General features: G+C 42.8%; 1 protein-coding gene across 1 annotated transcript in view; it reads left to right on the forward strand.

The window, feature by feature from the left end:
* The window catches only part of VWDE (von Willebrand factor D and EGF domains), a 60,320-nt gene that overhangs the window by 10,845 nt on the left and 32,349 nt on the right, over positions 1 to 17,126 (forward strand). The window contains 8 exon segments of the mRNA XM_054990942.1: positions 2,395 to 2,693; positions 3,180 to 3,269; positions 4,328 to 4,472; positions 6,376 to 6,590; positions 7,835 to 7,908; positions 9,443 to 9,716; positions 11,021 to 11,229; positions 12,368 to 13,362. Of these exon segments, the coding sequence (XP_054846917.1) occupies positions 2,395 to 2,693; positions 3,180 to 3,269; positions 4,328 to 4,472; positions 6,376 to 6,590; positions 7,835 to 7,908; positions 9,443 to 9,716; positions 11,021 to 11,229; positions 12,368 to 13,362 (2,301 nt within the window).

Genomic DNA, 17,126 nt, shown 5'->3' on the forward strand with positions numbered 1-17,126 from the left:
TCTGTCTTTTGGTGCTACACCTCTGAAGAGGCCAGCCACAGCTGCTGGCGAAACGTCAGGAACTACAATGCCAAGACCACGGCAATACAGCCCGGAAAACCCACAACAACCATCGTTCTCTGGCCGTGAAAGCCTTCAACAATACATCGAAAACATCATTGTCGCAACTAGAGATGGGCATGAACAGAAAAAAACCCCAAACATGATGTTCATTGTTCGTTGCCATCGAACAGGGACTCACGAACAACCACAAACATGGCCCTGTTCACGAACATGTTCGTGGTTGGCTGTTCGTGGGGGCCACCAGGCTCTCTTCCAGCCATTATCCAAGTTTGGTCAAGATCCCTACTGCACCATTCTCAGAAACCTGACCTGAGCAGGCACCAGGAAAGATACCAATAATAAATAATAGCTTGGCCCCAGAGCCTGGCAGCAGCCCTGGAACTTGAAGGGGTAGATCCCTACCGCACCACTCCCAGAAACCTTACCTGAGCAGGCAGCAGGAAACGTACCAATAATAAATAATAGCTTGGCCCAGAGCCTGGCAGGAGCCCTGGAACTTGAAGGGGTAGATTCCTATCCCACCACACACAAAGAAAATTCAAGCTCCAATGCACTCTATCAAAATGCCAAAAGCAACTCTCTCCCTCTCCACTGTCTGCAAAGTCAGAGCTGGGAGCCCTCCTCCCCCCTGGTCTTTGCTCCCTTGTTGTAACAAATTTGGAGCTCCACACTTGAAAGGAAGACCTGCCTATCAAGCTAAATTGGGCTTAGATTGGGGTTTCCAGGGCAACAGCAGGAGTTCAGACAGAGTTCAGACAATCCCTGCCTAAGTTCCAAGGGAATTGATTGCAGGTGCCAAACTGTCTGGCTTGACGAACAGCAATGAATGAGGCTTGCAATGACCACCTGTTTGTTTAGAATGGGGCCTCACGAACAGCTTGTTCACGAACAGCCGATTGGGCTGTTCGTGGGGTTTTTTTGTTCGTATTGCTGTTCGTGCCCATCTCTAGTCGCAACCCCTCCCCCCCAACTTGTATAATACTTCTGTTGGTTCACTGAACATTAGTTCATGTGTATTTATGATTTTGATTTTGTACTCATCATTTTGAAGTAACATTAAATGTGGGAAAGATTTCCCAAAACCATGCATTAGAAAGGAAGACTGAGGAGAAGGTGTTGCGTTTCCCACATCACTAATAGTGCAATTCTGTGCAGAGAGAGTCCAGTCTAAGGCAATTGATCTCAATGGGATTATATTGCAGTAACACTGCATAGGACTGCAATGTTAGTCTGTCTGAAAATGCATAGTGTAGGTAGCCAGTGACAAAGGCATGGAATCAAGATACCCAAAGATAATCTATTTTGATAGGTAGAATGTTCCCGCTTGCATAATGGTGTATTTTTATTCCTTGAATCTCTAGAGTTGGATTGTTCACTATTTTATTTTATTTTTTGCAATTTTGGTTTCACCCATTGACTTTATTGGTGTGTACTCAGCTGCATAGATGCATTTCTTATGTGCACAGGGCTTCTCATTCTTTTAAATGTTATGGCACCAATAAGAATATAAGAGATGCCCTGCTGGCTCAGACTTGTTGTCTAGCATCCTGTTTCACACAGTGTCCGACCAGTTACTGCAGAGAGCCCAAACAGGGCATAGAGGCCAAGGCCTTCCTTTGATGTAACCTCCTGGTACTTGTATTCAGAGATTTGCTGTCTTTGATTGCGGAAGTTCCTTTAGTCATCTTAACTATTAACCACTGAGGGACCTATCCTCCATGAATATGTTTAACTTGCACACGCGAAAGGGTGCTTGCATAGGGGAGTCCCTCTGCTAAAATGAACAGAACAATTCAGAGGGAGGGGGCACTACAGATGTTTGAGAGGTTCTGTATAGTATACAGACGACATTGCTGAGTTGGGCTGCCCAGGTGCAACAATGGGAAATTTGGTAGGTGAGGACAGAAATGAGGAATCTTTTGGAGTGCTAGAAATCTACCTCCTCATCAGCATTTTGCAGAGAATGCTTGAGGAACCTAGAGAAGGTAAATGAATCTTTCCTACAAATATTCCCAACTGCAAATGTTTCATAAAATGTTGTGATAACCTGTGTGTATGTTAAATGGATATTATGCATAACATGTTGATTTCAGACCTATTTGCTCGCAGCAGGATATACACACACTACTCTGTGTACAGCTATATACTCTGTTTCTTCAAACCTGCATGGCTGACAGTTTAGCTGATACGTCTGAAATGCAAGCTGATATTTGCTTGCAGAAAATTAATAAATTAGGCTTGCTGCTACTTGGTGTAATTTTCCAAAACGTTTCTCCTTTTACATTTTTTTGTTTTGTTTTTGAAATTCATTTTTTTAAATATTCTTTAAAGTCCAGTAAGTAGACTCTTGTTCTTCCCCCCTCTTATTAGGTAGATCTCCTCCTTCACAGCTGCAACTTTTGCCACCACCCCCTCCAAGCATCCCTGAAATTGTGGCAGAGTTAGTTGAAGACAGTGTTTTCTTAAGGTGCACCTTTGATGTTCCTACTGCAAACACCTCCGTGGGCTTTGTTGTGGCTTGGTCCAGACTGTCTCCTGAAGGCATCAAAGAAGAACTGATACAAGAGACAACAGTGCAGACATTCTCCATTTTAGAACTGGATGGTATAAACCTCAGACTTGGAGACAGAGTATGTTTAAATATAGTTCTACTGTTTATGTTTATGCAAATTGATAATAGTCTTCAATTTCCTAATTACTAGTCTAAAACGTTAATCTTTATTGGGCAAAGAGTTTGCATCGAGTGATAAATGACTGGTTGGAAACGTGTATGCCATTCTTTTCGGTGAACAATTATCATAGTGCCGTAGGTGGTTGTTTGCCTCTGTGTTTCCCAGAATCTCATATTTGGTGTTATTGTTGAGGTTAAGATGGTTTTATCTTTGTAGATGTGATGTATATGACTGGGTTGATCTACAAACAAGTGTTCTGTTACGTCTGGTGGTGGATACTGCCATCAAGTCATAGCTGACTTACAGCGAGCCCTCCTGAGGTTTTCAAGGCAACCGTGCTTAGCTTCCGAGATCTGGAGAGATCTGGCTTGCCTGGGCTATCCAGGTCAGGGCCTGTTACAACTATACAGCTTTTAACACAGCATTGTCTTATTCTTTTCATAGATTTACTGTAGCAGTTCTGCCTTCTTCTTAGAAAAACCAGAAATGCAGAGCCCACCTACTGAGAGCGTGGAATTTTTTGCAGGGATTAAGGTAGGTCGGGGTTGGATATAAGGATCATATTATCCCTGTACTGAAATATATGCATTAGTTGCTTATCTGTTTCTGGGCACAATTCAGAGTGCTGGCTCTTACCTTTAAGGCTCTAAAGGGTTGAGGACTGGGTGCTTGAAGGACCATCTCCTCCTTTAGAGTCCACTCCACCAATTAAGTTATTACAAGCCTTGCAGGGGTGAGATAGGTGGCAACCAGAGACAGGGCTTTTTCAGTGGTGGTGCCTGTGGAATGCTGTTACCATTGAGGATCACCCACCATCGACCCCATTCTCTAGTTTCTTTTTACTGTTTGTTTTTACCTAGGCTTTGAACTAAGGTTAAAATGATTTTTTACAGCCTGCTTTTAGCCTAAGGACTGTTTTACCAGGATTATTTTAGGCTGCTTAATGTGTTTGGCTGACTTTTTAATAGTTTAATTTTAGTTATCTCTGTGTCACTTAATGATTTTATCATGTTTTACTTTGTGAGCTTCTTTAAGTAAGTAATCTAAAGAAGTGGTATATATATTTTAAATGAATAAAACTGTATTCCTCAATTATTAAAAAGATTGCTTTTCTCAGTGAGAGAGTTTACCTCTGTAGACAATCAAAACTATAATATCATATTAAAGTAATACACGAAGAACAAATTAGGTAACATTGATGTTTCTATAATTTTCTGTAAATGATTTTTACATGCAAAAAAATCCAGCTTCTGTTTGGGGATTCTTGGAGTCTTGTTATTTTATTTATTTATTTTGAGGGAATCTGTTTTCCAGTTAATGGTAAAGGACTTCTTTTTCCATCACAGTGTTGTTGTTGTTGTTGTTTGTTGTTGTTGTTGTTGTTGTTTTCAGTAGCATTTTTTTAAAAAAATTACATTATGTATAGTGCATCTTTTTAAATATTACCTTATCGGTTGTTTTTTGTACAATTGTTAAAACAGTGTGCTCTTTCAAGTCCTTTAACATTATTCTGAAAATATTATGCAGGTCCCACAGTGAGATAATTCCACGTAAATGTCTTGCATTCTTAGCTTGCTCTTTTTATATGCCAGCTGCATCCTGAGGCATTTACTATATCAGAAGATGAAAAACAATACAGGCTGACAGCAGAGAGCAAAATTCCCATTCCTTGTCCTGAAGCAAGCCAGCTTGAAAATGACTGCAAAATCTCATTAAAATTAACCACGATAGAGGAAGGTAATAGCTGTTTAGAATCTGTTTTTCAAAAACAATGTTGGCTTGTGCCTTGAGTTTTAAAGATTCATCCATAATTTAACTGACCATTTTTATAAAGGTGGTGAGTTGTACACCCAATGTATCCTAGGATAACTTGACACAGCAGAGATGTTGTTGAGGTCCTTTTGCTCCAAGAACTAATCCAGTATTGGTAGAAGGAAACAGAAGTTTTTAGCTCAGGAAAAAAAATGAATCTGACCTTTCAAACTTGAGTTCCCATATGCCTGCCTGGTAATGGATATCTGTGTCCAAGTGTTGCCGCGGATCCCCACGCTTGAAGAGGGGCTGGATGTCTGTTGAGGCTTTCTCTGTTTTGGCACTTGCTTACAGAATGCCTTTGCTGTAACCGTTTACCAGGCTGGCAACAAATCTGATGATGTTTTAGCACCTGGCCGAACCCGTTTTTTGTTTGTTAAGAAGTTTCTTTTTGTTAATAAGTTTTTGTTTGTTTACCCTCACTTTGTACTACTTACAGACTGCTTATATCCTTTTACCACTGGTAATTACATAGTTTGTCTGATTTTATTGGTTTCAATCTTATGCTGCTGCTTGATGCTTACTGGATTGGATCCATCCTGCTACTCCACTCAGCTAAGAGCAGAACCTTTCTCCAGCAGAAGTCTTTCCTCTAAATAAAAGTTGTTCACGTTAGAGGAAGGCCCAGCTCTTAGCTGAGCAAAATGAGGCGATCAGTCCATTTTATTTCATTGTTTAGCTATATAAAATTGTATATCACCTCAGGAAGCATGTGAGAGTGCAGTATAAGAATATTGTATATAAATAAATTCCGTCAATATTATTTGTCTTTTTACAGTTCATGTAACATCAGCACATTATCACCAGCAACTCCAAACCTGATAGCTATTCTGTTTATCTAAACCATTGATGGTGGAAAGTGCCATCAAGTTATAGCTGACTTATGGCAACTTCTGCTGGGGTTTTCAAGGCAAGAGACTAATGGAGGTGGCTTGACATTGCCTGCCTCTGCAACCCTGGTCTTCTTTGGAGGTCTCTCATCCAATTACTAACCTGCTTAACTTCTGAGATCTAACAAGATTGGGCTTGCCTGGCTATCCAGGTTGGGGTATCTAAACCATTATGGTGGTAGTAAAATATACAGAACTTGTTGGCTTCAAAGAGTTGATTACATTTATAGAGGATATTTAATTATTCCAGTCAAGAGTCTTAGATATGGCCATCAAAATGGCTGTGAGGTGACAGGGATTATGACAGAACCAAGAGTCTAACTGAGGGCCAAGCTACAAGTGACGAATGACACTTGAACAGCAAGTGGATTGAGTGGAGTGCAAGTGAACAGGGAGAAATACACTTGCCGTTCAAGTGTCATTCGTCACTTGTAGCTTCACCCTGTGATGGCCTCAATCAAGACAGCCATGACATTTTTACCCGGAGAGCCTTAATGGTTGTGTTTTGTTTTTATAAATGGGCATGTTTGAAGTTCTCCAAGTCAAACTGGTTAGCAATCTTGGAAGCTTCTTGGTGTTTCTTGTTAGCATGTGATTGCCTCTCTGAATGGAGTTCTTGGCTTTGTTTTGCTCTTCTTTACCTTCAGACACTGTGGTGTGATAACATGTTCTTGCTCTTGCTTATTGCTTTCATGTACACAATAATGAATAATGTGAGCTAATCTGAAAGAGGGGTGGGAAAGGAGAAGGCACTGTATGGAAGGTGCTGTAGTGGGTAAGACCAACTGTTTTTCTAGTCCATTCCAGACTTATGATTCTTTTCTTCCCTCTCTCACTTTTTCTTGAAACTGTCTTTGCCAAGTTCTGTACTGATGGATGATAAAGTCTTCTCTAGGATAAAAATACCCTCACTAATGGCTTCTCTTACCTTGAAACAGGTAAAGATCAGTGGGGCTTAAACTTGGTACTTTCTTCCTGCCATGTGGACCTCTTTCAGCATCCCTGCCACAATAAAACCTGCAGCCAGGCTAGTGTTCTTTTTGCTGCTGTGTCTGATTTCCTTCAAGATGGAGACAGAGTAACCAGAATTGTGGCTGACCCTATCATTAGTGACAATTTCCTGTGGAATAATTACATACCAGAAAGCATTCAGGTAAAAACTTACTCTATTTAGCTTTCATTTTTTAAAAAAGCCAAGGTTTACAGTGCCATCCTAAGCAGAGTTACACAGGTCTAAGCCCATTGACTCCAGTGCACTTATAAGGGTGTAACTCTGTTCAGGATGGTTCTGTCAGTCAATATTCTTTGTATAGTTTTAACTATTACTTGTTTTTACCAATTACATGGGATTTTAATTTACACAGGGTGTTAATACTATTATGTCACTGGCCCTCGCAGTAACTCGGTGAGAGAGTTATGTTTATCTCTCTGGGGAATTGACTTCATCAGATTATTATCATAAACTTTAACCAAGAGATCTCAAGGCAGAGCTCAGTGCATTACAGAGCCCAAATACTGAGATTTAAGGGGGGGGAAGCAGATTCTACCCAAGCTAAGTTCTCAGAGAAAGGCAAGCCAGCTCTCAGTGTGAGTTTCCTCAGTCCTTCCAGCTGTCTTACATATAAGCAGGGTTTTTTTTCTGGGAAAATAGGTGGTGGAACTCAGTGGTGGAACTCAGGACCGCACAATGACGTCGCTTTGGGTCAGCTGGAACAAGGGGGGAGTTTTTTAAAGTTTAAATCACCCTTGGCGAAAATGGTCACATGGCTGGTGGCAATCTAAGCTCCCCTCTGTCTGGAGATCAGGGGGCGGGGCCACTGGCCATGTGACCATTTTCAAGAGGTGCCGGAACTCCATTCCACCGTGTTCCCGCTGAAAAAAAACCCTGCATATAAGTAACATATATTTACAGCTATTACTGTCTAGATGTGCTCAGAAATTATGACTTCCTTTTGACTTTGAATTTTTCAATCTTCAATGTGTTTTCCACTAAAACATTTTGATTCTTGTCCATTTAGAAGAGCAAGATTTGGGTCCAGTAGTATACTCTGGAAGTCTAGTTGGTCTCTAAGGTTCTACAGGACGGGGATCTTGCTCTTCTATTGCAGACCAACATGAGTACCCCCACATGAAACTATTTTGCATTTGTGGTCATATGTGTCAATATCATATCCAATTTTGGTGATACAGTCTTCTGATTTTTTTATTAGAAACTTCTAATTATATGCTAATGTGTAAGGTTAGTTAAACTGCTTTTAGTAGTTAAAATATATCAATTGTATACATCACTTGCTTATGTCAGGATCAGTATGTGAGTATTTGAAAGATTCCTTATCAGCACATTTAATAAAATAACTTACTACAGTTATTAAATACAATCTGCATTCTTTTTTGAAGGTTACTGTGAAGGATTTGCCTTCTGCTTATTGCTACTCTTTTACTGACCCACATATCATTACATTTGATGGCAGGTAAGCAACAGATTCTCTATAATTTGTTTGTTTTTATAAAGAGGGTTGTATAACCATATCTGTCACTGTTAAGAACCATTTTTCCTTTATTTTCATCTGTTTCTCTAACTGAATTGCAAAATGGGAGGAAAACACTTTCCCTTTAGTGCTCCTTCAGTTTAATGATGCTGGTTGTTATATTTCTAAGAGGAAACTGTTCTGTTTCACTATGTAACAATGAGACATAGCCACTGAAAATTACATCTTTTGAACAGTTCCGTAGGATGTGTCCCTTGATAAAGAGTAATGGTTACACAGGACGCTCCATGAGCTCAGAGCATAGCCAGAGATAGCATATGCTTATTAAAATCCATACTGTGTGAGTATTGACTAGGCAAAGAGATAGTGATAAGTCACTTAGCAGCAGCTCTGTGAGATACAGCTAAGTGCAACATGGCTTAATGGTATCTATAGGAGCCTTTTGCCTTGCCCTTCCCACACTGTCACAGAGCCTTCCCCCTGAAAAAAATCTTTCTGGAATGGATGTGGTATATTTTGCGGCCTTTTAACCAACTGCTTAGTGAGACTGAGAATTAAGGAAAACGTCAGCCCATCTAGAAATCCTCCTTGAAAAGTATTGAGGGACAGAACGTCATTCTTCTCAGTTCTCTTCAGGAAAACAAAAGATGAAGAATTTTCCCTGTGAGAAAAGTTTAATACAAAATAATTCTCAGTGAGTTAGATCTAGCTTGCTTTTTCACTCAGCGTCACCCAGTTCCCCTTTTTCCTGCATCCCTAGTTAGCTATGACTTTTGCTCATGCCGGTCTCATCTTGAACATGTCTTTTTGGTGGCCCAAGGAGACCTGTCCTCCTTATTTCATTAGTGCAAAATCTGGTTGGATCCAATGCAGTTTATGGAGTTCACAGCCACAGAGTGTGTTAATGACTACCAGCTTATATGGCTTGAAAAGAAGGCAACACAAATTCAGTTTGGTGTAGTGGTTAAGAGTGCAGGACTCTAATCTGGAGAACCAGGTTTGATTCCCCACTCCTCCACTTGAAGCCAGCTGGGTGACCTTGGGTCAGTCTCAGCTTCTAGGAGCCCTCTCAGCCCCACCCACCTCACAGGGTGTTTTGTTGTGAGGATAATAATAGCATACTTTGTAAACCGCTCTGAGTGGGTGTTAAGTCATATTGAAAGGCGGTATATAAATTGAATGTTGTTGTTATACCATTAGTTATGATTGGTAAATGGATCCTCTGTGGTGGAACTTCCAGTTGTACTTCAGAATGTCAGTTGCAGTGGCCAACGGCATGGGAGAGCTGTTACCTTTATGCCTTACTCCTGCAATTCCTGTAGGCTTCTGGTTGACCTCTGGAAAACAGGATGCTGGAGTAGATGGATTTGTAGTCTGATCCAGCTGTACTGTTTATGTGTCCTTCAGAGCTGGGTTTCAGATACACAGATTTCCTAAGACAAGAGTTCATCTACTTGCATGATGATTCTAATTTTTTTTTTAAAAAAGTCATATACTCTCTTATTTTTGTCTCTAGAGCATATGACAATTTTAAAACAGGAACGTTCGTGCTATACAGAAGTAACTCTCGTGATTTTGAAGTCCACGTGCGTCAGTGGGACTGTGGAAGCCTTTATTACCCAGCATCATGCAACTGTGGTTTTGTTGCCAGAGAAGGGGCTGATACAATAGCGTTTGACATGTGCAGTGGCCAGCTTCATGACTCACAGCCTCAGTTATCCATAAAGAGCAGAGATTCTGCAGACAGCTATGTCAGGATCACTGAATCATACCAAGGAAGGAAAGTCACGGTACGTTATTGATTTTGTATCAGCTCTGGACCTTCTTTGTTCGGGAGGGGTTTTGTTGTTGCTTTAGCAGTCTACAGGCATTCTATGTCTTAACTCTTTCTTACTTTCTTCAACAAGGCAGAAAGTCTTCCCTTTTTAAAAACCATTCTAGAATTTGAAAGATGTTTCCAAGTGGATAAGGACAAGACAAGAAGCAGACAAGAATGTTAAGATATTATTATCCTTACTGATTTCCTACTGAGCATTCTATTTCCATTTTTGTTTCATCTGAAAGTTGCTCCTCATCTGAGAGGCACCACAGATCTTCCATTTGTTGAACAAATTATCTTAATGTTGCTTTTTCTAATCATTGTCCCACCGTTGCTCTTTCATTATTAGGACTGATTTTGTACTTATTTGCCTGTTCTCATTGTAAACTTTGCTGACTTCTGCTGATTTCTTTAAAGAGGTGATCTTGCACAATCAGGGAAGCATAACAGCTTTATAGGCATATTTCAACCCTCCACTTAAAAGAAACAACATTATTTATTTATTTGTGGCATCTGCATCCTGTCCCTAAGGTGGCTTGCAGATACCAAAATCACCACTAGTTACTGTTGTGCATAATCACCTGTACAACATTTTAATTCATCTTTCTCACTTAAACTCAAGGTGTATAACAAAATGTAAGTCAATGTAATCAATATGATGAAACATATAATAAGCAATCTAATAGGATTGTGATTGCAGAAATCTGAACAAAGCATAAGAATTAAACATGACATGTTGAACAAGCAGTAAATGATATTACAGTCCACTGAGAACAAGATAATGTATACAGCAACAGTCGACACATACCATATACAGTAGTGAAGTCCAGACACCCATTGGACTTCTTCTGAAATATCTCCTAAACCATTCCATTGTAATATAGTCCTATTGCCTTTTAAAAATGCCATCCTGAACAATTCTGTTTTACGTATTTTGCAGACTGCCTTCCTGATTTCCTTAGGCATGTTCAGGTTTATTTTTTAAGAAGATACCACTCAAGGGTAAAATACCACTATACAGATCATTTTAAAGATCAGTTACCCCAGTATCCCTAATACCCCTAAGCAATCCGCAACAAATAGAATAATTGATCAGGGTAGATGCATTTTCTAAGGGAATCTTTCAAGGACCTAAATAAAGCAGATATGGGTGGCCGTGGAACTGAATGACACAATACTAATTCTTCCCATATGCAAAACAGTCCAGAAACAAAGACTATATCCACTCCCTGTCTCTAGTAATTTTGTTTATTTTGTGATGCAATTTGTTTTTAGATCTCATTTTCTTCTGGAGCTTTCATTCGAGCTGATGTGAGTGAATGGGGAATGAGTCTGACACTGAGAGCCCCCAGCTCAGATTATAAACATACTTTGGGACTTTGTGGAACTTTCGATGGCAATTTAGAGAATGATTACCACGATGTGGATGGAACTGAAATAGCAGGAGGAACTGATACTTATTTGACTTTTATTAACGAATGGAGGTAGCAACATTACCAATCCTGTGAAAGTCTCTAGTTTTTTAAAAATATCCTATTGAAAAGGTTCAGTTTAAATCAATGGACTCCTATTTAAACCATAAAACAACACACAGTATGTTCTTCTGTGGCTGAAATAGGAACCCCAGATAAAAGGGCTTTATTGACCTCTTTTTTTATTATGTGCCCAGGGTAATGTCGATTGCCACTTTGGGGTCAGGAAGGAATTTTCCTCCAAGCCAGATTGGCTAGGGATCCTGGAGGTTTTTTGCTTTCCTCTGAGGAATGAGCAGAGAAAGGTTGCTGGGGGAGTGGGGAGGGAGCTGTGAATTTCCTGCATTGTGCAGGAGGTTGAACTAAATAACCTTTGAGGTCCCTTTCAGCTGTATGATTCTATGTTCTTTTTAATAAGTCAGTATATTTTTTTACATTTCAATGTGATATGCAAAGCTGTATCTTTATTTGCAAAAGCAAACATCTCTATAAATCTTAACAGTCAGAAAAACTACTATAACCTGAAGAAGTGATATGTGAACATGAGGGAAAGCTAGTGTGATAAAGAACTGGCCTTGGCCTGGGGCAGGAGATCTGGGTTCAAATGACCCCTGAGGTGATTTTGAGTCAGGCTCTCTTGCCCTGTTTGCCTAATATGAGCCAATGTAGCCTAAGTGTTAGAGCATCAAACTAGGGCCTTGGGGAGCTGGGTTGAAATTCAACATCGATACGAACTTCTGTGGGTGATCTTCATCTAAGTCACAATCTCCATCTAACCTTCCTCACAGGGTTGTTGTGATAACTGGAGAAGAGACTGCCTTAAGCTCCTTTAAGGAAGGATGAGGTTCAAATATATTAGATGGATGGATAGACATGCTTCTAAAATGAGCAAATAATTCTATACATGCCATTCTAAACTCATTGGAGGGAGGTTAAATATCATGCACCTACCAAAGTTTTCATCATGTTTGTTTTTTACTTCAGGATTTTCTGTTTCTAAAATTTAAAAAGCTTTGTGAAAGTAGGGAAGTGCTACAGTGATGATGTTACAAAATTCCAGTTGTGTGAAAAGTTCTCTCCTCCTCCTCTGTGAATATGTATTGCTTCTTTGGATAACAGCCAACTGATTTTTTTTCTCCTGTTTTTCCAGAATTGCACCAGGAGAGAGCCTCTTTGACAAAACACCATTTCCTTTAAGTTCAGCCAAGAAAATACTTTTCTGCAGTTGCAGGGCAGGTGACATGGGAGCAGATGAGCCAGTGAATAAACTGAAATCGGTTTCAGAAGCAGAATTTGCTTTGTTTTGTAAAAAAACTGAACAGCATGCTTGGCTTCCTTCTTTGATCCCAAGTTTGGACGTTACGGCTGAGTATATTAGCTCCATTGTTCATGTCAGGGGCTTAAGTAAGCGTGCCTCTGAACATGAAGAGGATTCTTTTGCTCTTCTCTCAAGAGAGGTATGTTCATATAATCAAACAACGCTTCAAGCAGTGTCCCCGAAGCACATCACTCTCTTTCCAAATCTGAAGAGTGATACGAGAACAGATAAACAAGATGCCCCACTCTCTGTAACCTACAACTACGCTGACACATATCAACAGCAGCACAGAAGACTTCCTGTCAGAAACCGCCCCAAACGGCAGCCTTATTATGAATATCATCCTGTATTCCCACCCCAGAGTCTGAGCCAAGCAGATCTGGATGGATTCAGTTATTTTTTCCCAGAAGATCACACAGCTGACACATACCATGAGCCCTTGTCCTCCTGGCCCACACCTTCTGGTCTCACTGAGCAGGACGCAGAGAGTCTGTGCCAGGAGGCAGTTGTCAATTCTAGCATCGGCAGAGCCTGCTATGCTCTCCTTGGCCATCGACTAGAGGATGCAATGCACATGTGTGTCAAGGATTTACAACTGAAGGATGATCTCAACTGGGCAAAGGCAAGTTTAGCCCTCTTGGAAAATGAATGTGAAAAGAGGGTTTGGGAAGAAATTAATTACAGCACAAAAGAAAATGAAAGGTTAATTGAGGACTTGCTTTTAGCATTGAAGTGTCCCAACCTCTGCAGCAAGAACGGCCAGTGTGTTGAGTGGGGATGTGCCTGCTTTCAAGGTTTCACCTCTTATGATTGCAGTGTGTTGTCTGGTGAGTTGAAATGCAGTTATTAGTGTTCTCTCTGCAGATATTTCTGGCTAAGATTCCTTCTCATTATCCCGCATTTTCTTTCTCATTTAAAACAGTCCATTTTTCTGTCTTTCTACCTCCATCCTGTCCCCTCAAGGTATGTCGTATATTTGGTTTCTGACATGCTAGATTTAACTACTGCTCACTGGCTGTATAGTCTCAAATAGTAACACAGGAGAATAGCACAATTTAGCTTGCTGGCTTCCATTATGGAAGGCAGCCAGATGCATCCATTCCATATTTCTGAATGCCTTTGAAAACACGGGCATCTACAGATATGGCACTTTTTCTTTGGAAGTTGTTCATCTTTTATTGTAACCGAACATTTCAGCCTATTCTAAACATCTGTGCTGGAAAATGATACCGTTGTTGCATCATGTCAAATTTTATGACTTCGGGCGTGTTTTTTGGAACACTACATCCTAAGATTTTTTTGTTATGCTACTAACAGCAGTGACAGGGTTGCTGTTGTAGTAATTATCTCAAATGTGAAAATGCAAAGTATCTGTAGGGTTGGGTGGTTGGGTCTGCCCTCTATCAAAACATGCAATAGGAATTAACTATTACAATACAAACATGAATGATTTAGCTTGAACAATTCACTTTGACTGTACTGTCTGGATAGTAGCAGAAGTTTTAGTATGTTAACACTTTTGAGATAAAGAACTGTTTTGAATGTGGCAGCAGCTGGTATTTGACATGGCAGGACAGCTTAAACAAACTCACCTCTCATCATATGGTGGCACCTCCACATTCGCTACATGAAATAACTGGGTAGAATCCATTCATGCTGACTACAATATCTAGAATACACGAGTCACCACCATATGATTAAAAATGTCAAACAATCAGACTGTTTTGTGAGGCAATAACAAAATTATCTAAATTCACCCTTGGCTTATGAATCATAAAGAAAAAGGAGCTTAGTTGCACCATAAAAGATAAAATTTATTTCAGCATAAGCTTTCATGAGTCAGAGCTCTCTTCATAGATTCATTAGGCACTGTGTAAAAAAAACTCAGAGTGAATAAGAATTGCAGAGGTCCTTAGGTCAACTTCACAATAGCAAATGAGGAAGAAAACCTGTGTCTACCTTAAATTGCAAGTGGGAAGCTGAATAATTAAATGTTCCTCCATATAAAAAGGCTGCAATATTTCATTGATTGACTAGATCAATCCATTAAAAAACTGTTCATTGGATAAAAGGTAATCCCAATTTATTAGACAACAGATTTTTTTAAAAAATATACTCTTTTAAAGACTTCTTGAAATAGAAAACCAGAATAACTTGCCAAGGCATACAGTAAGCTTTGCTCCTCACAATGTAATTTTTCTACTTGTTAGAAGTTTTCTTATCTAGAGGAATAATCAAAACAAAACTACTTCACTTGTAGCCCTAAACGGTGTAGTTTGTTCTACCAGCCCAGCCTTTTACCACCTCATTCACACTTCATTCTCCAGCACGTACCAGGCCTCAGCTATCTATATTTATGTGTCAGCTGTCAGGGCTTGCCGCAGCTGCCGCTGGGCGTGGCACTGGGCGGTCTGCTCCTGACATCACAGGGGGGCCAGGGACTCTGCAGGACCCTGCACTGTGGAAGGAGGGGCGGTATACCTCACCCAGACTCCCTCTCAGTCCACTCGCTGGCCCGCTCAACCTGGCCTGCTTACGCTCTGTGTCCTCCATCTCCTCCTTCCAGAACTCTCCTCCAAGCCTCCACCCTTGCATCCTACTGCTCTCACTCCACATCATCACTCCTCACTCACACCCACCACCGCAGAGCTCTTCCCAGCCACCCTTTATAGGGTTTCCTTTCTCCACCCCGCCCTCCTTCCAGGCTTGTTCCCTCTCCTGACTGGGCCCAGCTGTGCATTCCTCCAGGTGTTTCCCTCCAACCACTAATCCCTCCTGGGCCCTTTTGCCATGCTGGCAGGGTGGGGTTGAGTGCGAGCCATCCCCAGCTGAGGGCTCCTTGGCCTTGCTCACAAGGAGCTGCCCCAGCCAGCCCTTGTGCTATTGAGCTTGCCTGGCCTTGTTCACGAGGAGCTGCCCCAGCCAGCCTCTGAGCTACTGAGCTTGCCTGGCCCTGCTCACGAGGAGCTGCCCCAGCCAGCCCGTGTGCTATTGAGCTTGCCTGGCCTTGCTCACGAGGAGCTGCCCCAGCCAGCCTCTGTGCTATTGGGCTTGCCTGGCCCTGCTCACGAGGAGCTGCCTTAGCCAGCTTCTGCGCTGCCTGCTCAGCAATGCTGGGCGGGGTTACCCATCTCCTCCCCCAGAATGCCTGTGGCAGCCCCCCCTGGAGAGGCTTGGCTTCTAGCAACTCCTGAGCCAGGCTGCTGTCTTCTAGCCATGGTGTGGCTCTGGGCTGCAGCAGCAGCGTCCTCTCCCTGCCAGGTAAGGGCTCTGCTTGGGTTGCTGCTGCTGCTGCTGGACCCACCTTCTCCCTGCTGTGTCCCTTTCCCTCCGGCCTGCTTAGCCCCCTCTCTTCCCCCTGGAGGGTGGGGCTGGCTGGTTTCTCCTTGCCCCCTCCACCCCTCTGAGGTACTGGCCTTTTGCCCCTTCCCCATGGAGTAGGTAGGTTCTGGCCCTGGTTGCCGGCTTGGGGGGTGGAGTTGCTGCCACCCTTTTGTCCCCTGCTGTTCCCTCTTGTCAAGTCTGGGGGCTGGGGCTCAGACCCCGGACACACACCCCCGCTTGGCTTTGAGTTGTGGGGGTCTGGCTCAGTCTCAAACATGCGGGACATATAGTCCGCGTCCACATGCCGTGCCCCCCGGCGGTATTTGATGGTAAATTGGAAGGGTAGAAGGGAGAGGTACCAGCATAGCACCCTGGGGTTGTGCGCCTTCATGCGATGGAGCCACTGCAGGGGTGCATGGTCCGTCAGCAGTATAAAGGGGTTGTTGGCCAGGTAGTACTGCAGGGCCCCCACCGCCCACTTGACCGCTAGGGCCTCCCGCTCCACCGTGGCATAGCGCTTCTCGGCGGGCTGTAGCTTCCGACTCAGGAAGAGAATCGGGACGTCTGCTCCGTCACGTTCCTGGGTCAGCACAGCCCCGAGGCCGGTGTCCGAAGCGTCTGTGGCCAGTGTGAAGGGCCAGTCAAAGTCCGGGTTCCACAGGGCAGTGGCGTTAGAGAGGGCGGAACGCAGGTCTTTGAAAGCTGCCGCTAGTTCTGGGGTCCACCGGACTTGGTTGGGCAGCCCCTTCCTTAAGCTGTCCGTCAGGGGCGCCGCTCGGGAGGCAAAGTGGGGGATGAACCACCCATAATACCCCAGCAGTCCTAGGAATCTCCGAACCTGCTTCTTGGTCTTGGGCTGTGGGGTGTCGGCTATTGAGGCCACCTTGTCCGGTGGTGGCCTGACTTGTCCTCCCCCGACCACGAAGCCCAGGTATTGGAGTTCCTGGAACCCCAGGTGGCTCTTTTTTGGGTTCGCCCTTAGCCCAGCTCGTTGGAGGGCCCTTAAGACGGCTTCCAGGTGTTGGAGGTGGGTGGGCCAGTCGGGGCTGAAGATAATAATATCATCAATGTATGCCATGGCGTACGCCCGGCACTCTCCCAGCACCTGGTCCACCAGCCGCTGAAAGGTGGCCGCCGCCCCATGCAGGCCAAACGGCATCTTCTTGAATTGGAAGAGGCCTTGGGGGGTGGCAAAGGCCGTCTTCTCCCGGTCCTCTAGCCGTACGGGCACCTGCCAGTAGCCCTTTGTTAAGTCCAGGGCTGACAG

The sequence above is a fragment of the Eublepharis macularius genome, chromosome 11 (assembly GCF_028583425.1).
Source record: "Eublepharis macularius isolate TG4126 chromosome 11, MPM_Emac_v1.0, whole genome shotgun sequence".
Lineage (NCBI taxonomy): Eukaryota > Metazoa > Chordata > Lepidosauria > Squamata > Eublepharidae > Eublepharis > Eublepharis macularius.